Source organism: Pipra filicauda, unplaced genomic scaffold (genome assembly GCF_003945595.2).
Source record: "Pipra filicauda isolate LSUMZ 115617 unplaced genomic scaffold, ASM394559v2 scaffold99_size2403431_pilon, whole genome shotgun sequence".
In the NCBI taxonomy this organism is placed as follows: Eukaryota; Metazoa; Chordata; class Aves; order Passeriformes; family Pipridae; genus Pipra; species Pipra filicauda.
Window position 1 is genome coordinate 1,876,042 of NW_024105197.1, and position 25,667 is coordinate 1,901,708.

Here is a 25,667-nt window from a genome sequence, read left to right on the forward strand (position 1 = left end):
CTGCAGACCTGGAGGTGACCCCATGCTACAGGAGATTTATCCTGAAAGACTGCCATCCACGAGAAATACTCACACTGGAACAGGAAAAAGAATGAGGAGGAAGGAGTGTCAGAGAAGAGAAGGTAGATGAGTCAGTAGTGAAGGGGTGAAAGTGAACCTGGGAAGAAAGTGGGATGAAGGGAAAGTGTTTCTTTTCTTTTGTATTTGTTTCTCACCACCCTACCCTATTTTTAACTGACAGTATATTAATTTTCCCCAAGTCGAATCTGTTTTACCAGTGATGGAAATTGCTAAGTCTGTCTCTGTCTCAAACCATTTCCTTTTTCATATTTTCTCCCCCTGTACTGTTGAGGAGGGAGGAAGTGCCTGGGTGGGCACCTGGAAGCTGTCCAAGGTCAGCTCCTGCCTTCTTTTCTTTTGGCAGATCATTTGCAAAGAGAGAAGAAGGGTATCTCTTCTGATCATTGCCATAGGGAAAAAAAATATATAGAAAAATCATACTCAGCTTCCATGCAAAATCTCTCTAAAGCAGGACTGACTTCTGCTTTCTACACTGCTTCTTATCTTTTACACTAGAGGATCTTTGGAGGCTGGCTGCTGAGCTGCCAGACGTGTGACAGCTGGGAGCTGACAAAAACCAGTGGGATTCCATCTGTCCAGATGCCCAGCTCCTGGCTCTTCTCACCTGGGGCCAGAGGACAGCTGAACTTCTTTGGTTACGGAGTTGCAGCAGTCTGAGCACGTCGCTGCTTTCTTTCCCTGAACTCCTACTGAGTCAGCTTTGTACAGCTCACATGAATGCCTGTGTCCTCTTTGTGCCATCACACTAAGACTGTCCTCATTTTCAGAGGGTCGAAAGAACAGCAACCACCAAAATAGCATTCTGCCAGAGGTGCTGCTTGAGTTTTTTGAGATAGGATATTCACATTGTTTGTAAGGTCACGGTACAATCTGACATCAGCAGTAGTAGCAAGCAGGAAAACATCACAGGCCCTTTGAGTCATTCAGTCTACAAAGTCACATTTCTCTCTTGCTATATATTTGTATGTACGTATATATACATGTATATACATGCACATCTAGAGGTATTATATATATTGCGTGGGTCTATATGTGTAAGTATGTATATATATATTATTTAGGCTTCTTTATAAATTAAGTAAATGGGAAACTATAATATTGATTAAAATGTCTTTCTTTCGTAGATAGGAAATATTTAAATGAATACCACAAAATTTGTGACTGATGAAGCATCATTATTTTCGGTGATCTAATGGAAGATACAAATTTGATCATGGATCAAAAGTAATTACAGAAACCTGAAAGGGAAGAAAGATAATATAAATGTGGGAGGAATCAAGCTTAGAGAACCATGTTCAGTTGGGATTGATTAGATTCAGTCTCTCAGGACAGACTGAATTTGAAAATAACAAGTCTTATTTATGATCTACCAGTAAACAAGAAGAATATAATTACATTCAAATAGATTATTCATGTTATCCAGCATTGCATTTTTTCTCTTCCTGTGAATTGCTTTCTTTAAGCCATCATTCGCAATTCAGATTTCATAAGAAATGTTTATATTAATGATCATTTTAGTAAATTTGGCAGGGTTTTTTTTCTGATAAAAAGACACTATTGAGCTCTATAACAATTTAAATAAACATTTGCGGGTGCATACACTTATTTAGCTTCTCATTTATCAGTCATAAATGATTAGTGTTATTTTATTCAACTTTTTAACTGACAGCCTGTTCTGAATGTAAACAGAAAAACAATGGAATGTAGAAATACCTTTTCTATTTACTTTTAAATTATACTGACTTCAGTAATCTAGATAGTGGAGAACAAACAGAGTTCCTCAACATACATTTATGTGGAACATAACTGTTCTACTAACATTTTCTGTACCCTCCATTATTAGTATCCTGTATATTACAAATTCTGGAACCTCAGGTGAGTAAAATTTATGGATTAATGCATTTAGACTTTTTTTTTTTAACCTAGGATTTTTTTGGGTGAAACTGGAACAGGAAAATTCAATGTTCTTGTTTTCCAATTCTTAACGCTTATGTCATATTGAAAATTATTAAAACATTATTTTAGTATTTATAGAAGAAACTACAGCTGTCAAAAAGTCTACATTTTTAGCCACTGATTTCCCTTTATCTAACAGCTTGAATTCTCTTACAACTGTCAAACTAGACAACTGCCCTTGCTCAGTACCTTTAGACATTTTATGCATTATAGATTTGGACCTTAAATCTTTTGTTCTTATTTCCAACTGGTGTCACTTTGGAATGAAGAAAGGCAACCTGAATGTGAAATTTGTAATACAACCTGTAATGCCATACCTGTGAGACTCAAACAGTTAAGACAAGCTGGCATTTCTCCCACATTCTATGCAAAGGTACTGAAGGGGTTGTACTGAGCTATTACTGCTACAATTTTAAAGGCTTTATTATTGGATGATTGTGTTCTAATGTAATAGGAAAACATTTTTTAACAGTTCTAATAAACAGCTGTCTATTAGGAATTAGATATTAAGTAGCACAGTCATTTCACTTAAATCGAAGTACACATTGTGCAGTCTCTAAGAGGCAAACCAAAATATTATGTTACCAGTTTAAAAATGTATGGTTGTTTTTTCTTTTCTTTTTCAGAAGTTTTTGGTATGATAATGAAAGATAAATCTAACAATTAAAAAAAGAAAAAAAGTGTAGCAGATGTAATTGTTTATAATCACCATCAGTGTGGATTGAAATATATCTGAATTTTGCTATTTGAGAGTTATTGAAAATATAGATCAAACTTTTTAGTAGTTACATAAAGCACTTTACTTTATGAAATTTATGCCAAAGCAAATTATGACCATGTCTCTTGGACACATCTAGTCAGGATTTAACAGTAGTACAAGGTTAGGTAAAGAAAAGCGGTAATTCGCAAACTGATGCTGTTGTAATATATTGAGATTTCACTCTAAGCCTCACCTACAGAACTACTTTGCTTTCATTTTCAACATTTCAAAAACTATTTCAGATATGTTTTTTCCCGAGCAACAGGCAAGAATGATCTACAGTTGCATGCTGTAGCAAAACTGGATAGTAGGTAGTGTTTATCAGAGGCATACCTGTCCAGCTCTTGCATTTTCACATACAAAAGTATCGTAGAATACAGCAAACTGTGGAGCATTGTCATTAACATCCAAAATTCTTACATAGACAGGAACACGAGTAGTATCTTTGGGGTTGTCTGACAGCAGAAGAGAGAAAAAAAATGAGATTATTTTCTTCCTAGGAATTTTCTGTTTTCTTCTAAATTTCTTGAACATTATTCTTGCAAGATTGGGTTTGAATCTGGTCAATATTTAGCATACAAACTGGTAACATGTAAGAATCAGGCCTTCTGAAAAATAAGGAAATTTTTTGTTTAGAGTAAATAAAGTATTAGTATCTAGTAAGCAATTAAGATTTTACATGAAGATAGGGGCTGCAAATATTAATCTATTTAAATTCAGTATATTAAAGTATGCCACTACTATCATAACAAATTTGATTATTTGGTGGGCTTAAGGTTTTGTAAGGTTTTTATCTTTAATTTTAAAATTATTTGTGTTCTGGTTTATTTTACGGAGAGAAGATATTATTGACTTTATGCATTATGTTGGGTTTCGCTGGGATATAGTTAATTTAGTTGATGACATGCATATATATTTTGAACATCTTTCAAGCCTTACTTTCCTCTCTTGTGCCTAAAGAAATTCCAACAAAACAGATGAAATTAACCCCCCAAGAGAATCTGCTACAGAATTTGTTTAAATAAGAGTTTATATGTTTAAATGTCCTTAAAAAATATGAAGGTAGATTTTCAGACATCAGCTTAAGAATAGTAACCTCCCCCTTGCCAAATGCCAAAACTCTATTATTATTTAGAGTGCTCTTTTATTACTATGGGTTAGGTCAGGAATACAAGTGTCCCTGTTCTCACTTGCCATACGAAGAATAAGAAATAATGCCTGGATGTAAAATAGTGCAGCCATTTCTAGGAATTCTGCTGGATGGTAGCTAAATACTATATGATTTTGCAACATTAATGGAATGGCATAACTAACAACAGTGAGAGATAATCCCAAATTACTGATTTACCCCCTTCCCTCTTTTATTCAAATAAAACAGTAAACATTTAGGAGCACCTGGAATTTTATTCCCTTGTTATCAATAAGACCTTTGCTAAAGGGTATGATGAGGATCTTTTTGACATCCTGAATTGTTTAAAATGCCAAGTTTATGACAGAGTTTTTCATAGCCTTTTGCATGTTTGTATTAACTTTTCAAATAATTTTTAATCTTAACACTGTTTTCCCATTTTGTAATGGGTAAAATTTTTAAAGATTTAAAGACCTAAATCTCTTCCTTAACTTCTTTCTCCAAAACTAACACACCTCTTTGGAGAATGCTAGCTACTCCTAGAATGTAATATGTCCAGAATGTAAATTTGCTGTAAGTTTCATGACAAAGAAATGAGTTGAGCACTGAGATATAATTATATAAGGAGGCAAAGTTTTTGCAATATATAAATCTGAAAAGTATTTGCACAACATTTGACAGCACTCTGAAGGATTGCAAGCTCAGGCCAATGCATAGCAAGAAAAAGATAGACTTTAAAAAAAAATTACGCTTGTTTGTTTTTTTGTTTTGTTTTTTTGTTTTTTTTTTACAGAGTGTTTAATCGACAGGGCACAATGTTCCATTTAGTTCTCTACAGTGTAGCTCTTGCCAGTCATGTTTCACTGCTGATCAGTGTTTACTTTTTTTTTTTTTTTGACTGATTTAGAGCTAATCTTAAAAAATAAGTGACTTTGAAAACAAGTGATTCTTAGTAGTAGCTGATTTCAAAGATCAGAACTTTGTCCCTTAGAAAATATTCTGTCCATTGAATAGACCTAATCTCAATAACGTAGCAGGCTTAGGAGGACCTCTGCTTTTCTCTTTGTGCTGTTGACATGAAAATATCTACAGAGAGATGATTTAAATAGTCCAAGAAATGCTACAGTTTAGGATCCAATTGAACAGAACTTGTAAGATATATTGATTCCAAGAGCTGTAGGTGTAGATACCATAGGAAGAAATAATGAAAGTATTTTTAAGGAAATGAAGAAAACAATAGAGACAAAAACATAGACTACCATTCTAAACTCTGGTATTTTAAAAGCAAAATCATGTTACAGTCCTCCAAGAAAAGGAAAAAACCAGAATTAGTCCAGTGACATTATTTAATTTGGTACATTTGAGAAATAACTTGGACATTAGAGGTGAGTGATGGAAGCAGGTGAAGAAAAAAGCAGTGAGGAAACAGCCATTGTTAACTTCCCACAGCTTGATTTCCAGAATATCTAGTAGAAAGGGGCGGGGAGTAAGGAAGGGAGGTTTTTTTACTCACAAAGTCACAGGTGTAACTCTACAAGCTAAGGAAAACTGAAAGGAAAAAGAAAAACCAAATTGGCTTACTGATCTCAGATGCTATAACACTAAGATTGTGCCATTGTGATATTTCACGATCAAGTGGCTTAGAAGTATAGATGGACCCGTTTCCAGAATGAATGTTAAATATCCTGTCAAGGTCAGTGTGACGATCCAGGGAAAACCTATATATGATAAAGAAATAAAAAGTATTGTCAAAATTATAGAAAATGGAAGAAAGCATATATTTCACAAGTCAAAATAGATTTTACATTCTATATGTCCCATTACAAAGGTTAGTTTTGAAATGGCATATATTTAGTTTCTATAAACACTTCTGAAAATTCTGAATGTTAGCTTCACAGAATAAGGAATGAAAATTGGAAGAATTTCAAAAATATGATTCAGTAGTGTAATATTTGATAATAAGAGCTTTTACAGACCTATATGAAAATCATAAAAAATCCGAATTTCAAAATAATAATTAAAGAATTTTTTTATCTTGAAAGGAAAGTTGTCTTTGATATACTGTTTTTTTCAGACCAAGACTGACAGTAATTCATGAGCTTTTCAGAAGTATTGCGATGAGCTTAGCTTCTACACTTCAGGATAAAATAATTCACTAAAGATCAAGTTAAAAAAATCTGTTTGCAGAACTTTCATGAAGAGACGTTAAAGGGCCTTTTATATTGCTGAAGTTATACTTCTGCAGGCAAAACAACTCCTAACATAATATGATGGTGTCAAACTAGTATCAGAAAATTGCTCTTTTCCCCATTTTTTTTTCCTAATATTTAACACTGTTTTCAATTAGGATTGAACCTTTGATGTGGAATTTAATGTAGGATTTTGCCAAATACAGAGCATTTATCAGTGTATGTGGCAGAATAGGGCCAAATTTTTAAAAAAGTTAGCTAGCACATTTGTACGGTGCGATAGAAACAGTTGTTCATGTTTCTATAAAATTTTATGAGTGATCTAAACAGTTCATCAAGTGTATCTGGTTTCACTTACAGTACTTAAATAAATTGAGTCAAATAAAAAAAATGTTGTGATATGAAAATAATATTTATACAGTTTTGGTGGCTATTGTTTGCTCAATCTACCAGACACAATAGAAGTAAATATGTAAAACAAACAAATGAAACTTCAACAAACAAGTCAACACCAAAATGAATACAGAAACAAAACAAAAGAAAATTAGAACAGTCAAAGAAGACTTCTGAAAGTGCAATAAAGACTTGCTCAAACTATTTTTTTTTACTGTTAGCTCACTATAATAACTCTCAGTTAGAATGAAATAGAAATCTGCTATTTTGTAGAGAAATTATACTTAAGACTATTTGGTTTATATGATAAGCATTTCATTTTACTTCATCCATGGTATTAGTTTTATTGAAGACAAGAAATTATATCATCAGCACTCTACCTAACAGTTTTTCAACAGGCAATAATCACTTCTCTAGCTAAGAAGATCTTTTCTACATTGCTTCATTAAAACATGAGATAAGCACATATTTTTACCCCATCATATTACTTCTAATGGCTTCCAAATGGTACCAAAATTATTATTTCCAGAAAATACCTTCATATTCATTGAACAGAAATAGAAATTAGTGCAACAGAAAGCTATTTGCACTCAATTTACAGGAAGTCTAAATTACATGTAGTTTTAATAAAGAGAAATTAGTATTTTTAAAAACAGTTAAACAGAAAAAAACTCCAAAACCTGAATCAATGCCTCATCCTGAATCTATGTTTTTTTTTTTTAAATAACAGTGTTAAAGCATTACAGAAACTGCTCTAATTTCAACATATGCCAGCCTTCAGACTACATTAGTGTAAATGTTAGCTGTTAACTTCTGTAATAAACATATTGTACTTTGTATTTGGTATTGATCTGGTAAGAAATAAAAGCTTGTAAAAACTTATCCTAGGTAGTTATTGTTTGAATGAAAATACAAGGTTGCTTTGAAAATTGAGGAACAAAACAAATGCCATTCGAATTGTTTTAAGTTCTTGTTTTCAAATAGATAACATTAAATGAAATCTGAAATTACTGTACTATGAATAACAATATTGCACATATCTTTAATTTTTTTCTTCAAGAGAACTAAATCTAGGTTCAGTGGTCCCTTTCAACTTTTTACAAATTTCTTTGCTCTTGTAACTATTGGTTTTCTCCACCTTATTCTTCTAAATTAAAAATCAAAAGGACATAAAAAAATATATAAAATAATCTTTAGCTTACTAGTCTCTGTAAATAATAGTGGTGAGGGAAATGCCTACAACAGTTCTTCAAGTTGCGTCAGATACAAAATGAGCAAAAGCTCCAAGTTTGTTCTTTTTCAGTCGCAATTAAGATAGTATAATTACTGAAACTGGCAGTTGTCTCATGTAATTAGAGTAGATAAAGTTGCAGCGTTAAGTTATTTATATATTCTCAAATTTTAGAGGTGTACTGTTATGTCTTATCTTTTCCATACACATGAATTGCCATAGGAGAAAATAAGATTCATTTTCACTTTCTAATCCTCCTGGGCCTTATGAAGAAATATGTGGCAATTGACTATAAAGTCAGTAAATAAGATTTTTTTATCACAATGTAAATTTGGTACTTTTTTTGGTATTTCAGACAGCATATATCCTTGGAAAGCATTGTCTTACATTTTTCTTAAAGCTTAAGCATTATAGAAAAATAAACTAATATTCTCTCCTCCCCCCAAATATAGTTTATTACATACTTTGTGTGTAAGTGAATGGCTGTTCCCCAATGTGTTTGGAGGTTAACAGATTAACATAGTTCTCAGTTCTGTCTATCTACGGGACACTAATAAATAACAAAAAACACTACCGCCTTATTCTTGTGAATAATGTGTACATGAAAATTCAAGCTGTATTACTATTTATCTTAATTTCTTTATCACATAATGGATTTACAGAATCTGAAGTATTACCTTATCGGACTTGAGGCTGAATCAGGATCCCTTGCCATTACCGTTCCTATTATTGTCCCTAGCTCAATATCTTCATGCACCTCAAAAAGGTAAGAAGATCTGCTGAAAATGGGAGGTTCATCTACATCTTCTACAGAGATTTTCACAATAGCTGTATCTTTGAAAGGCCCAAGATAATAGAAGCGTGGATCCACATGGGTATTCTCAGCTTCTACTTTCAAAGTATAAAGTCGTCTTGTCTCATAATCCAGTGGCTAAAATAAAAATTGTGACAAAGCTTATTAAATTACATTTATATATTGACAGATAATGGAAACTGAAGAGGACTCAAGCCTAATCAGATACTGCCCTGCATTGTGGGAACACCAACACAATTCAAATTTTCCCCACCACAGGAATTACTTTGTGTAGTAAGAAATTTCCATGGTTTTTATAGGAAGTGTCTCTTCCTAAACATTAGTTAAATTATCTCAGCATCAATGACAAAAAGATTTTCAGTGCAAATAAACCAATTATTTAGGGAGCTTTGCAGCTGTTTCACAAGAACATGGGTTTGAAAAAATCACAGCATTTAAAATACTTGAAATACAGAGTGGAAATAGTAACAGTTCAGAACAAGGTACTTAACATTAATATTTCTCAAGAAATACTGTAAATTCTTGGATAATTAAAATGGCCAGAGTATTCTTATTGTCAAACCTACGTAGCTGGTCTTAAATATCAGGAATGTTTCAGATGTCTTTTAAGGAAGGTGTGTGTGTCAAAGCTCTCTATATCTAGAGAAACAGTAAGAGCTTAATCTTGTTCCTTTTCATTTAATTTAATGAATCCAACATCAGAGTTTTTTGCAAAATAGAGTTGACATTTTTGTCAGCAGTTCCTTTTTAAAATGGAAGGAGGAAAGGCTCAGGGTTATAATTAGAAATCACTTTGGATAGAAAAGAATTCTATTCCTTTAAATTTTTCTAGCTGTCATAGATGAAAAATGTTAGCTCATTAATGATTCTGAGGAAATGAGCAAGATGAGAATTTACCTTTCTGACACAAAGAAGACTTCATTAACTCTCACAAAATCTCAGAGAAATATAGAACTAGTGGTTTTCATTCATCAAAATGGGTGGTTGAAGACTTATTTTTCTTCTTCCTAACTGCTTTTAAATACTAATTAATGTTCACAAAAGATGCAAAGTGACAGATTATACATTTAAATACACTATTCAAGAGCAGAAAGATGCAGTCCAGTGAAAGAATGAGTTTCTTCACTGCCCCAGATTTATTTTTAAAAAGTGGTTAGAGCAGATGGTAGAATATCTGAATACAGTTGAAAAATGCAACACAATGTTACTATTTAACCTAGATCTGAGACTATTGGTGTGTTTATAAAGTGCAGCATGCTGCTGTTAAGGGATGATGGCTTCAAGCCTAGAAGCAAAGAAAAAATGCTAGTCCTGCCTTATTCTAGTTAGCTGGCTTAATTTGCCAGAATGTGCACAATGAATACGTAAACTTGCTACTACAACATCCAATTTGGACATCTCTTCCACCTACACTGCAAAACATGAATATGAAACCTGTGGATTAAACAGGTATTCCAACCTGTTAACAGTAATGAACCAAACTGTTGCCCAAATATATGAAATTGTGGCAAATCAATTATTTTGTCCGTGAGAACTTGTGTAGAAAAAATTGTATAGAAAAAGTTCTTTTACAGCAGATGTTAAAATCAGACTTAATAACTTAAGGGCTCAGTAAAGGAACACCAGCTATTTGTAGTTATTCACCACTAAAAAGAGAAATTACAATCAATGGGGATAAATAATAATAATAAAATCCCAGAATATTTTACTAAATCAATGAACTCAGCATTCTCATCTTCTCCCTTGCTAGTTAATGTTGTTGTCTATGGTATTCAATAAACTACTTATTCATCAATAGGAGAAAGCATCCTGAAAAATCCATATTCTGTCAGACTGTTAATGACAAAATCAGATCTTGTTTATCAGTATTTCATAGTGACATTTTTGGAACTGCTGTATTATACCACAATTTTTTTTATGCTTGATTCAGCTACTGGACTGTTTTTTCAAGATTCTATTAGTTCAGTATAATAGTAGACCCCAAACTTTGTTTGGTCATTCTTTCCCAGGTAAACTACTACAGTGACTATGAACACAGAAGAATATAGAGATTGAAGAGTAACACTCTCTTATCTTTGCAGAACTTATCTTTTCCTTGGTTGCCATCATCAAGAGATGTGGAGATATATTTTATATCACTGTTTAATTCATTATTTTATGCTTAAGGAGATTTGTTTGAAAAGCTAATATAAACAGTGCTTTATGATAGAAATGATGCCTGAACTCTTTAGAAACACATCTCAAAAGCCCAAAGACAAGGACCAAGAGACTTCTGGAAAAGAATTTGTTGAGGAGCAGGAGAGCGGCATTTCTAACTGTGAGATAAGCACTTAGAAGATAAGCATCTGAAAGTGTCCTGACAATGCAAGACAGAGGGCACAACTAAAGCTAGCTCTGAAGCAAGAACACCGTCATTATGTACACACTGCTCCTGTGGTAACCATCTGATATGCTGGAAACAGGAACTTGAACTTGCAACTCAACTTTCATGAGTGTGTTCTGGCGTACACTGGTCACACAAGGAGATGAGAATCTCACAGATAAGGAAAACCTATGTCTCCAAGTAGTGAGTGAACTGCTGATCGCTTGCTGAACAAAATAGGTTACATGAATATGAAAGAAGTCTGCGTTTAAAAACACAGAGATAATTAGTGAGTCTGGTCCCTTTTTTCATACTTTGCTGGCAACAATGCTTTACACCTATGCTGCATCTCAGCTATAGTTACCGACTTTTATTTCCAGTTCACCTTAAAAGGAAATAGTGCCTTTCAGTCAGTGATTGAGGATGCTTGCAAATGTTAAGCAGTTAGCACTTCATCTCATGATCTAAGCAATGAGTATTTGTGATATAATATTAACACAAAAATCATTTAGTGAATGCTGTTAATAGACACCTTTCGCACAGTTATGATGCCTTCCTGTGTGTCCTTCTGTGTCACAATATCAAACATGTCAGTCCCATCGCCATCTATAATTCTGTACTCTACTTCTGCATTTTTTCCAGTGTCTGCATCTGTGGCTTTAACACTGCCAATGGCTGTCCCAACTGGGGAAGACTCAGGAACACGGAGGTGGATGGTACCTGTCAAAGAGACAAAGAGCCACTCAGGACACCCACAAGCCAGTAGACATGCATTAAGTAGCATCGTGCCACACAGTAGCTGATAACATATTTTTGTGTATCTTTTATTCTAGAGACCTTACCATTTAATACCGAGCAGAGGAGCAAAATTTGAGGCAGAGAACTATGCAAAGGAAAGCTTTAGATAGAAGACTGCAAACAAAATTGTAGAAAAAAAAAAATTCGTAGAAAAAAAAAAATCATAGAAAAATAGGCTTGAGAAGGACCTCTATTCTATCTCAAAGAATCAACTGTCTGTACTTCTCTTGCCCTTCTTTTTCTTTCATTCCTGAAACATCATGTGGAAAGACTGCTTTGTGTTCTTGCCAGCTTTCACTCTACTTTTTACCCTTTAATATCTAATCTTTGGGATACATTTTACATCTATTTTATTTTGGAAGCAATACAAAGAACAAAATTCCTTGACTTCGCTGGTCAATTCTAAGCAACAGACTGACATTTCAGCTTTCAAAATTAGATAGATATCATACTAAATAAATTTGAGTAATATATTAATGCGGGGGTAGACTTTTGAAAATCCACAAGCAGGTGTGCCTATACTTGTTAAAGCAGTTAATTCATATTTAAATGGGCTTATGAACATTGCAATTTTAGGGTTTTGCTACTTTTCTTAGCTCAGTTGTATCCCTTTATTTTGGTACCATACAGCTGATAAAACACATAGGAATAAAACTGTCATCATTCAGATGTGCTGCAGTAAATTGAAATAAACATCTTACCATATATTTTAGTATTCTATGTCCTAGGCTTAGTGTGAAAACTGTAAATAAGATTTGAGATATTTGGTCCCATCTGTCAGAACACATGTTATAAAAACACGTGGGGGACATAATGCACTATGATGAATCCTCAGAAAAAGATTTTAAAATTAATGCAGATACGGTTGTCATTTCAAAGATGAAAGTGAAGTCATCAAATCTCTATTGAAAAACATTTTCTTCTATGGCCTTAGTTAAGTTTTCCAAGATTTGTTGTTCTACTTAGGAACTAAATTGAGTGAGTTAGAAATATAGTTTAGTTGACAATAACAATAAAAGTGGAAGTGGCAAAGGCCAGCAACTGCAACAGGAAAAAACTGAACAGCCTACCCAAAAAGCAGGACACATATACATTGTCATAAATAAACAGTACAGAAAAGTCCATAAGGGTTGTTATTAGTTTTGTGCAGTCAAGAAGAATCATGGGGAGAGAGCAGTGGCAAGGTTGTATGAGAAAGCCACTGGCAACATGATTTTAACATATCTTCAGGAAAGCACAGGTGAAGAGTATTGGTGTATTACAAGTCAACTACAGAGTGACACTCAGTGAAAAAAACCCTATTATTCATCAGGTCATTTGAGACTTTTTATGCTTCTACAGAGCTAACTTACAGAGCTAATTTTCTGTTCTATTATTATGTTACCCCTTGACAAGCCTAAAAAAACCTCCTAAAATTAAAATATAAATATGTTCACACAGATTGCAATTAAATTTTGAATGAAAAATATTGAATTTTAACCCCTTCATATAATTTTATTTAGGCAGCTTTTAATACGAAACTGACATATAGCAGCAGAATGAATACTTTATGGTCATGTACACTCCGTGTTCTATTTACATGTATTTATTTTTGCTCAGTTACACTTTGGTGTTTAATCGAGTGATTTATCCTGCATTTGCTCTAACATTTTTATTACCTTTATCTAATAATTACATCTGTATACTCTGCTACATTAGTAGACAATCTCTCTAACCATTTATATAATGGTTAAAAAAAAAAAAGATTAAAAAAAATGGCCTCAGCACCCATTAATATTTAATCAGTTCTACGTGAGACTGTAGTGAAAGACTGTGGTTTGGTTTTTTTCCACTTAATATTCATACACCATAATTATTTTTATGGAGTGTGAACTATTCTCCACATTTTTTTTCTGGAGTGCTTAAAACTACACCCCTAAGCTATGCCTTGTGGACATTACTTTGACTCCCAGTGCAATACCCAAGTCATTAATTTAGTCTACAAAGTGGTATGAGCTCATATCTTGAATTGCTAATAAGGTAGTGGAAACAGAGAGTGAAAATAACCAGAAATTTATAATATGAAAGATAATTTTTAATTTAACCTATCAATTTATAGAAATCTCCACCATAGTATGAGACGCTGCATTTTATTATTTATGTCACTGGAGACATTTATGCATTGGCTAAGTATGGGGTGCAGTACAGCTTTATACACTTTCTCAGAACACAAATTACACTGAACTAGAATTACGCTTGCAAAACTCTGCTGTCAATCTTATTTCTCTCTTCTATGGAAAAGTAGTTTACTGTTTGCATTTACTTCAGTGGGTGATGTTTTTTCATTTGTCTGTCAGGAAAAGAAATGGGAGGATCAAGGAAAGGAAAACTTTTCCATATACTAAGGAGAGTGGAAATCAGCTGAAAGATTAAAGTCTACACACTTTGGACTGCAAATACTTCAGTCAGTCATAAAGAATGAAAAATCAGCCTTATTTTTTTGTTTACCCTTCTTCTGATTCACTCTCGAATAAGCATATAAAATAAATATTTTCACAGAGTACTACAGGCTATAGTATCACAGGAGACATGGGCTACCATAATTTAGTAGCACTGAGTTTCAGTCAGACTCAGGTTTCTAAGACCATAAATCGCTTATCCCTTTATTGTTGGTCAATACTATCTCCTTACTTCTGAGAACACTTGGGAAATATTACAGTTGAAACAGAGATCCAATGTGTGAGGTCTTTGATGACCTTTCTGCAACACAGTCAATTTTATCATGTTTCCTCAAAAGAAGAGCCACTGCTATCTGTATGGTTTTCAACATATCTTTAGGAGGAGAAAAATATTCTGAAGAACCCTTACTCCATCTTTTTTTTTTTTTTTTTGAAACTATGATAAAATGAATTATGTGAATTTTCCACAATTGTAATATGAGTTTCTTCTGGGAGACATTTAAGCTGGTTTGAAACATTTTATTGAAACATATAGCTATAATATGCTGAGTCCTGTGAAAACATAATGGGTATTTTAATACTTTTCTTAGTATTTCATAAATCTGATATGAATATTATTGTCTCATGAACCTATTACATCTGGATTTTTATGAATAGAACAGAATAAAAATAATTTAACTTAATCAGTTTCAATTCCAGTAGTCTCATGAAACTGTTAAAATCATGAATCATTGTAATGTCTATTTGCATTTTGAGATTAAATATAATGATTTTTTAAAAAGTCAATACCTATTTTTGCTTTTATATATATCTAGTAAAGTGAGTCATCTTTCTAAATGTTTTAGTTTTCACTACCAGTGAAATATACATTTATATCTAGCAAAGAAATTAGCAGACAGAAAGTAGAAAGAAAAATAAAACAACTACAAAAAACACTCATAAGGAGTAAGACTAAAAGTTTCTTTAAAACAAAGGACACATCTGATTTAACCTGACATTAAAGAAAAACGCAGAGATTCTACATCAAGTCCTCGTCTGACTCAAATATGATCTTGGACTTCCAGATAAATCAAGTAAAAATGGTCTAGAAAGTTGATTCCATCATTTTAACTTCTAATTCTATCCACCATTTAAGAAACAAGAAAAAGAAAACAATATGTATACATATTTGAGTCTTATACGCTATCTTAAATTTAACTGTTAAAATTTTCTTTTCTGTAAGGCTTTGAACATGACACCTCTTTGAATAATCTCCCTCAACATGTCCAGAGAGGAGCAATACAGCATGCCTCACCTATGCAGTGATGGAAATACCATAATCTTCTACATACCGATGAAAATTGTGAAAATAATAAATATAAAAGTTATATATAGAATACATAAAATGATAAATTAACAACAAATTCTGTCCAGAATAGGACCTTTGTGGAAATGCACAAATTCTAATTACTTGATTGTTCTGGATTTTTTTATTTTGAGTGTGTATATAAAATCACATGCTGATAAACGTCTTAGCTAAAACCATATATATTAACTACAATATTAAATTGAACAAAGTTATGTCCTCTATTTCTGCCATGAAGAGCATCATTTGAAGTTGATTCTGTTATTTTGATCCTAAAGAGTGAATCTGTAACTACTGGATTAAGCAGAGTTACATAGAAGAAAAAATGGTTGGTGAGAATACTCTAAATCCTAAATCCAAATAATCTTGTAAATATTACAACTTTAATTAATGCAAAAGGCTTTAAATATATTTAAAATACTTAACCTTTACAAGTTTGATGTCACATGGTTTAATATTTCTACGTTAGATAGAGACCGAGAACATTTTTATATTTTAGTTTGAGTATACAAAGTCTAGATAACTGTATTATCAGAAGGTAAAAAGCGTTATAAAAAGTTTCACTAAACTTAAGCTTCAAAAATTACCAAAAAAATTTAAATGTATTTTACTTTACTTTTGGAAATTTTCTATTAGGTTTTGTAGCTCTGCAGCTGAAAAAGTACAAATCTGTTTGATTCCCCTTAAGTATTTTTTTTCCCACAGTCTTCATGATTAAATATTTAAGCAGATACTACAATTCAAACATTTCTGCATATCCAGAATTACTACATGTTTTATTCTCCAGTGGGGGAGTGTGTGGGATTTAAGCAATAGGTAAGAAAAGAGAAAAACATTGTTCTATTGCTTTTATGAGTCCACCTACCACCCCTTCCCATACTACTGGGAAGTATTCCAGGTTTACTGCAGTTATATTTGACCATGTAACTGTTTTTTAACAAACAAGTGCTGTGACATTTAATATACTGCTTTAATAATCATAATCAGTACATAAGCCTTTTGTTTATGTGTGTCCCATAATCTAGGTTTACTCTAAATTAAACCAGATGGTGACTGCTTAACTCTTACAGTACAAGGCAACTGTTAAATGCAGCTTACTCTGGGGGAATCGAGGTGGATTGTCGTTGACATCGGTCAAAGTGATGTTCACGGTGGTGGTCCCTGATAATCCACCCATCTGGCCTCCCATGTCCTTTGCCTGAATAACTACTTGGTACTGCTCCCTGTTCTCTCTGTTCATGTTGGGCAAAGCAGTCCTGATGATACCTGAAATAAATAAAGAATTAAAAAATAAAATTGTTAATAATATCTTTATGTTTTATGTACAGCAATCTGCTGCATCTTTTTTTTTTTTTAACTAGTCTTGAAATCTGCCTCTAAAATGTTCATTTAATGTTTCAAAGTACAAATTTCCATCCATAAGTTTTATAATAGTCTTTTTGTACAAGCTGTCTCTTGGTTGAAGTCTTAGTTCTACATCACAGCTCCCTTTCCAGTTTCATGCTAAAAATTATTCAAGATATTTATGCACAAGGTTTATGAGTAGAAAGAAGATCTTTTATTAATCCAAGTAGAACCATTAAGAAAAAAAATAACATTTTCTGCCTATATCAGAAATGCTGTTACTTAGTTCTTACACTATCAACATTACCGCCGTAAAAATTACTTATACTTCGTAGTGTCAGCTGTAATAACTCAGAGTTTTTATACGTGTTACAAAAATTATATCTCATGAAAAAAAACCCCCAAGAAATAATAATGAGTTATTTTTTATATGATCTGAGATCTTTTGAATGAAAGAAAAAGTTTAAAGTTTGTGGTAAATAAAAATAATGAAAATTTTCCTGACCTGTTTCTGGTTCCACAGAGAAATATGGCTGTCCTTGAAGTATGCTGTAAATTATTCTGGCACTGTTTCCGTATGAAGGGTCATCGGCATCAGTTGCTGTAACTTGGACCACAGAAGTACCTTAAACATTCAAAGTCAAATTAGTTTCAGATGGCACTAGGTGGAGGTCTAAGAGCATCAATTTCCATTCCAACAGACACCAAAGAGAATTTCAGCTATGTCAACTGGATTTTCCAAATATATTTGTGATCTTATAGCCAACTCCAGGTACATTCTTCCCTATTTCAGGGTCTCCTACACAAATTTAATCTATACTTCCCTAATCCCATAAGTGCAATTAGTATTTAATTAGCAAATGTAAACAGTAGCTATGATTGGGCTGAATTCTTACCAAGTTACAATAATTCAATGTAATCACATTCTTCAGAAGACATTTGGTTTTATTACACTAATTTTTCCAGGTTTGGGGTGGTTGGTGGGTTTTTTGGATTTTTTTTGTTTTGTTGTGTTATGTTTAATGATGCCAAGATGATATGAAATTACATATGCAGGAACATGACAGAAAAAGATGATTAAATAGGTCATTGGAACTTGAGAAAAACAAGTCATCGATTCTCCCTGCTTTCCAAGTGTTACTACAGATAGATACTACCAGAAGAAATGTTACCATATGAACTTTGAAATCTGCTGAATATTTAGACTACAGAAAATTAAAAATATAGGAAACAACAAAAAAAAAAAGGAAAAAATCATCACACACATGTGACTGGTTATCCATGGGCTAATCTGATGATTAGAAGACTTCAAAACTTATTTCCCTTTTTATTGCAATTCTTTCAAAATTCTTTTCCCCACCAAATACTGCCAAATGTTACAAAATAAAACATCGGTAAATCTAAGGCCCTTGTCACAGCTACTTATTCTCTTTCATAGCTTGACTATGCTACATATTTATTCTAATACATATAGAATGGCAAGTAGAAGCAAATGCCAAACTACCTCCGTTTATTGTAATTTCATGACATGATCTACTTTTTATGTGTAAATTGTTCAGTTATGGCAAGGGAACGAGCATGTACCTAACTGCTGAAACACTGATAAGTTATCAGAAATGTTCGGTTTTCAACTGCTAGAGAACAGAAATACTTGTTTGAGTGAGTCCCAAAAACTACTTGCATTTTATAAACAAGGCAAAATAGGCAGATTCCTGGTTATATTATTCCATATTAAAATGGAATGAATCACAGATTTAAGAAAGCAAAGTCCCAAACGCAAAATAAAACAAAAAAAAAGATAAAAATTGCTACAGAGTTATAATGAAAATAAGATAAAAGTTATGACTAGTTTTTACTGTATTAATGAATGTCTAGTGAATGTCTAGACTATGGCTGAACATGAAAATCTGAATAACTTTTAAGGACAAGAATGCAGGGGTGATAGATCTGTCCTAAAAGCTTTATCTCTTTATGATTCACGCCTGTGAATATATATACCTTCAGCTACAGTGGACTCCATTTGTAGATATATGTCTATATAACTGTTCCATTAAAAGATGCAGAGGCATTTTTGTTGAATATATTTAAGTTCTGAGGATTGTTGCCTTGATTATGGGCAATGTTACCTCAGTTCTTTGGCTTTTACAGGCCATGAGTTAGGTACCTGGCAGGGCAAGTGCAAGAGCACCACTACATTGCCATGTGCCATTCAGGGTGCAGAACTCACCATTTTGATCTTGCTCTTGCTCAAAAGTAGAAAAGAGACATGCTTTCTAGGCTTTCACAGAGGGATCAGTGATTCCTATGAAAAACCTGACAGAAACCATCCCAAGAAGCAAACAGGAGTAGTATTACCCATATATCAGTTACATTGTGCACATCAGCTGTCAAACCACTAGCTGGTTTTGCTTTGATTCAGTACATTGAAGATTACTGATGCTCAAGAATATAAATACATTGTACTGTCCTGAAACCTGGACCAATAATGCAAAGGCATTGAAGATGATCAATTGTGCCAAGCTTTAAAAACTACATTACGGGTGTCAGTGAGCACTGTTTGGTGTGGGCCTTGGTCTATCTTTTATGTAGACACAAGTTGCTTCTGATGAAGTCAGTCTTTGGCCCTCAGATCCTAATCTGAACTCTATAGGAGGGCATGAATGACACAGTGATAATATACTGGAGAGCTGGAGATGGACTTTTTACAAGGGCATATAGTGATAGGACTAGGGGGAATGGCTTCAAACTGACAGAGAGTAGGTTTAGTTTGGATATTAAGAAGAAATTCATTAGTGCCAGGGGGGTGAGACACTGTAACTAGTTGCCCAGAGAAGTTGTGGTGACCCATCCATGGAAGTGTTCAAGGCCAGATTGTGTGGGGCTCTGTGCAACCCTGCATCCCTGCCCACGGCAGGGGCAGTTGTAACTAGACGATCTTTAAGGTCCATTCCAACTCAAGCCATTCTATAGACCTATGAGTATGGCACCATCTATGTTATTAATAACACCAATGAATTCTGTTCTTTTCTCCTTGCATAATTGCAAATTTTACTATACCATAAATGAGAATTATACAGTGGTAAACTTGGCCCAGAAAGAAACAGTCTTCTGTCAGACTATTGTAGTTCTCAGAAGGCATATTTTACCATGAGTTTAATTATAATGTTTGAATCTCCCTAGGGTCTAGGACTATAATAGTAATTAATATATTTGGCCCTTTTTAATATGTTCGGTGCAAGTATCTTCAAACACCACACAAGTATTAATGACTTCGACCTCAGAGTGCATTTATGATGCATATATGTTAATAAAAATCACTGAAGATAATTACTTAGGAAAAGGAATGCACAAAATAACCATTGTAGAGCTGAATTCTAAACTTAGATTTTATCTTTTCTTTGCTCCCAACTGAGTTACGTGATATTTACCTAGAGCAAGTACCCTCCATAGTAAATTATCCATACAAATAACAAGACAAATTAATAGAAATTTTCTGCTCTTTCTAATGAAAATGAGAGGAAATAATGACATGTTCTCCCCTGAAACAAACTATTTAATGCTGCAGAATACAAAAAAGAACTTGAATGGGCTGCATATTCAGAGAAGTTGATGTCAGAAACGTCTTTGACTACATGGTACTCTTGTAACTTAGAAAACAGTAAGTTTGTGCACAAATCACTTTCTTTTAAGATGTCCCTTTCAAGGAAAAATAATGTTTAATCTTGATGGGGGGTTTCTTCTTTTTTCTATTTTTTTAACTTTTTGTCCTATGTCCTTGCAGCAGGATTTGTGTGCAAAGTGAAATTGAACTTTGTAAAAATCTAAAATTATAAGAATCTGGGGTTTCAAAATCTATCATTATTGATATAGAATTATAAGTCAAAAGTTGCAAAAGGGTTTGGTGAGAGAACTCTATATAAAAAAAAAAAAAATCTATGTTAACAGGAAACCAGAAGGAAATTATATAAGATAAATGCCATGGCAGAGAGGACTAAGAATTGGGAATTGGTGAACAGCACTAATGAGGGAGTATATAGGAAGCCTAGGTAAAAAGTTAAGCAATAGTATCTCTAACTGCTTTCTGAGGAGAAAGAAAAAAGTATAATGAGAGGTAGAGATGACAGGCTAATTGTAGGACACACAACCTGTACTTCACTCGGAGGGAGGTTACATCTTCTGAAGCATATATTGATATCCCTAAATTAGAAGCAAAGATATAAGATGGAATAAGGATAAGGAATGATTAGGGAATATATAGGGAATAAAAAAAGTCTAAATCAAAAGTTCTGAAAGTTTTTATAAATATACTAGTAGGCAAAATCGATGGAAAAATCCATATAGAGGAAAATAAACTCATGTGCAGTTCTGAAAAGAAACCATCTAATGAGTAGATAGAGATATGGGACAAATATGATGGACAGAGCAGAAGATTGTCATCAAAACCATAAGAATATTCTGAGTCATAAACTTTGAAAGTAAGAAAAGTAAAAAATGAAAAGATTAAATATCCAGTAATCAGTAAAAAGTCTTCAGGAGAACAAGTCGTCTTCTAGGATATTCACTGAGCTGCAAGATCCTGAAGTTGGCCCATTTATGTCTACCTTTCCTATGTTTAATGAGCAGCAGAAGAAAGATGAGCAGGACAACAAAGAATTTATGAGCCTTTGTCAATACACTCTATTTTATAATAGAAATAGCTACATGCTCAGGTATCCCTCTGGCTAATACTACATCTGAGGAAAAAATCAAAACTACTGTTTTTGTCTGAAAAAGGCTGGTGTCTGGCTACATCATGATTTGATACCCTATGGATGGGGGCAGATGTAGCAGATAAAGATTTAATAGTCTGTTTCTTACTTTCTAGCCATCTTTGTAGTACCTCATAGTACAGGGTGTTTTAGGATGGAGAAAACCCTGTATTCCAAGGGTGCACAGATCTCAATTATTTCAAGTTTTTGCTACTTGTGCACTTCTTTCTTTTCTTAGTGTGATATGATACCATTTTTATCTTCTTTTATTCGGATGAGTGCATACAGAGTTCATATGAACATCTCATCGCCATGGCTGCAGTACAGATGTATATAAATTGACAAAACAGTGGCAAAACTGCAGAATTGTTGACTTTTTGACACTTCTTAAAGTACAGATAAGATTAAGCCCATTTACAACAGTGATATTCAGTACTGGGATTGAGAAGGCAGGCACCAGATAGCAGAGGTTTTGAGAATGCAGTCTCAGAATAACATAAATACAAGGAACAAATACAAGTCGTAAGTTACTAATCATATTACAGACTGACCTGGACTTAAAGTACAACAAAGAAAAAAAGCACCCATATTTATCATCTATAAAACATCATTTATGTGGTGAAAATATATATAAGAGATGATGACAACATCTACAGGAATTGGAACCAATGGACAAAAAGCACTGTTCCAGCGTTGCCTCCCCCAGTAAAAGGCAAGACATCTGATCAATGTTACCTGTAGCAGGCCCTGTATCATCTTTGGTAGTGAAAGAGCCATACCTTTTCATTTGCTATCTACCCCATTTTATTATTACCACTCACCAAGACTCTTATATATAAAATGACCTTTCTCTATAAAGTTGATTTAAATAAATAAAAAATTTAAAAAAACACTGTTTGGGTATGTTTATGTGCCTGTCTAGTGGTCCAACCTTCACACCTGATAAAGTGGCTGACAGTAAACTATTGAACTTGGAGGTACAGACAGTAGCAGTAGTGCAAGGTATTCTATAAACATTTAGATGTATTTTTAGTGAATAATTCTGCCGTAGAATCATAGTATACTGAATTGGAAAGGACCCATAAGGATCATCAAGTCCAACTTCCTGCTTTTTGCAGGACTAACTAAAACTAAATCACGGACTAAGAGAAGCATTCAAGATACTCTTTGAACTCTGACACTTTCCTGGGGAGCCTGTTCCAGTGACTGACCAATCTCTCAGTGAAGAACCTTTTCCTAATGTCCAATCTGAGCTTCCCTTGAAGCTCAAATTTCATTCCATTTCCTTGTGTCCTATTGCAAATCAGCAGAGTGGGAAGATCAGCATCTGCCCCTGCCTATTATGCAAGGGCACCTATGAATGTGGGGTAGTCACAGAAGAGAAATGCGTGCGGGACTGGGCAGGAACTGGTCACCGTTCCCCCCTATCCCTTAAGTCACAACATTCAGAGAATTGGAACAGTCTGAGGGTAGGGAATCCTTCCCATCGTGTTCTGTCTACCTCACAGACAGAGATGTCTCTGTCCCAGGCAAGGTAGGGTGTGTTTCCAGTAATGTAACTCTTGCTCAGACTCCCACCATAGTAATGCCATATTATGTTGACTATGCTGGATGAGATAATCGCATATGGAAAAGTTAAATGTTTCTATATTCTCACAGAGGTGATTACTACAGGAGACATTCAATGCAACAGTACAATTACATCCAAGACTTCAATTTATCTCTGCATTCCTTACATCAACAAGTCTGACACTTTCTTAACCCATGACAAACAGTAATGGACTAGTAATTGGCTACTTGCAATATTATAACTAAAAAATAAAAATAATGAGAGAGCGAATAGAGCAACGCAGGAATTTCTTATTTTTCTTCTGACAGGGAGGTCCAGTTGTCATAACAAATATAATAATTTCTTTTTTCATAAATTTTTCATGTAAATTTTCTTTACTAAAAGTGCTTGAATTGTGTGATGTCAGAAAAAATACTGATTTAAAAAGATTTTGTAATTCGTGTGATAATATACTATTATTATACAAATACATGAAGATTTTTTATATATTGACTTTGCAATTTTTAATTAATTATATTTGTCTCAGAAGTTTTATGCATCTTATTCTTGCAGAACATTTCTCCCTTCTCCATTCAGTCTTTAGTTTTGAGATTATGGAGTAGGGTTTTTTAAGTTGGAAAATTAAACTAGTGTTATGAGGAAATGAATCAAATTTGATTAATACTTTATAGAAACATGTCATCCCCTCACGGACCACAGATGGATATACACCTCTAGGGAAAGACCATAAAGCTAAAAGTAAATTGTACCTATGAGGTAGGTAGTCAGTCAGTCTAGCAGCTGAATGAGCACATTTTTAAAATCTGGAAACATGATAATATTTTAACTGAGTTACAATTCTCTAAATTATGGTAATTCTATTGACAGAAAAAGTCTATTTATTTCAGCACAACTATTTGTGAAAGGTACAGGGTTGACACTAAATATACCAAATCTTTTCTTGTAGGGTTTTTTTTTTCAGCCATTGGTGTTTTTTGGATATTTCTCGTATCATCTCTTTTGTTGTTGTTGTTGTGATGCAGTAAAATTTGTAGTTTCAAAATCTGTATGATCTATGTAGATGTAAAGCTACAGTGGAACCTTACAGCCTGAATATTTTATAATCATTGAAATAATGCCTTGAATATTTGAAAACATTTAAAGAAAAAGGTTATATTTATGGAATTCAGACTGAAAAAATTAGGAATCAAAAGAATATTATATAACAGCAAAATTTTTAATAAAAACAATAAATCAAGTTCACAGATCTTTCCAATCACATTTTAAACAATGCCTCCTGGAATTTATACAAAGAACATGAGGAACAATATGGATATCCTGAGACATATTTTTTCAACCCTACTGTAATCTTGCCATATGCTTCTCTAGAAAGTACAGTACTGTTCTTTCAAGATACTTTGCCTAAAGATATATATTTTATGGAAATTTAGAGAATTGACTAGTAAATTAGTAAATTAGTATTACATTTTGTTAGATCTTGAAACAATGAAGACAGAAGACTTATCAACTATCTTTTTTATGAGGACAAGTTTGATGAGATTTCAGTACAACCTTATGCAATCACCTGTCAGATTACTTTCTCTCTCTTTTTTTAATTTATTTTCCTTTATAATAAAAACTGCTTGCTAAATGTTGGAACTATTAGAAATTATTCAATCAAAAACTAAAAACAGATTGAAATATCTTATTAGGCATAGAAAACTATTAGTATTATGCTTCCACATATTGCTGTACAACTTTGTTGAAACCATTATCTTTCAATAATTATGTATTTTCTTCCTCTTTTAAGATTTTCCAAAGCCCAGAAAGTAAGTACTAAATCTTCAATACCTATATATGTAAAACATCTCAAAACACTCTTTGATCTAGTTCAGGCAGTGGTAGTAATTAAAATGGGAATAATAGCCAAAAAATAAATTTATTTTTTGTTTTCTGAATATTCAGAATTCAATATTATTACAGCTACAGTGCAATACGATCAAAAAATAATATTAATTTTTAAAAGAGACTTAATTTATTTTTAAGTTTTTCAAAATTACTCCTAAAGAATTTTATGCATTAATTAATAACACTCATATTCCAAAGTGTTATTGTTTATAAATTTTACAAGCTGGAATGATCCTGGCCACAATTTAAGATAGGAATTGTATATACATTGCAAACAGAAGAAAAATTAAACAACTGTTTAAGATTCTTGAAGCTGCCATTCACGAATGGAGTTAAGGAGGAATGGAAAGCGCGAGATGGTTTGTCTATAGGGTAAAAAAAGTGAAAGAAAAGAGAATAAAGAGGGTGTCTACGTTCAGACGGTGCATCAACAACATGAGTCAACATATAATTTTCCTCAGCCTCAGGGAGAGTGAAAGTGAAGACAGCTCTCCATTCAGTGCTTATTACCACTGGCAACCTCCAGTGAAAATTAAAGAAAAAAATTTATTGAGTTTTCAAAAGGCTAATTTAGTCATCTTATTCTAACAGGTCTTAAGGAGGAGGATGATTCACCATTACC

At 33.3% G+C, this 25,667-nt stretch overlaps 1 protein-coding gene across 5 annotated transcripts in view; it reads right to left on the reverse strand.

Annotated features, from left to right (window-relative positions):
• The window catches only part of LOC114002819 (cadherin-10), a 96,381-nt gene that overhangs the window by 7,685 nt on the left and 63,029 nt on the right, over positions 1-25,667 (reverse strand). For all 5 annotated transcript variants that reach the window (XM_027749118.2, XM_027749113.2, XM_027749112.2 and 2 more), the window contains 6 exons: positions 17,346-17,465; positions 16,595-16,762; positions 11,448-11,635; positions 8,417-8,670; positions 5,508-5,644; positions 3,131-3,252 (listed from right to left, as the gene is read on the reverse strand). In XM_027749118.2, coding sequence (XP_027604919.1) covers positions 3,131-3,252; positions 5,508-5,644; positions 8,417-8,670; positions 11,448-11,635; positions 16,595-16,762; positions 17,346-17,465 — 989 coding nt within the window. The remainder of the gene's footprint in view (positions 1-3,130; positions 3,253-5,507; positions 5,645-8,416; positions 8,671-11,447; positions 11,636-16,594; positions 16,763-17,345; positions 17,466-25,667) is intronic.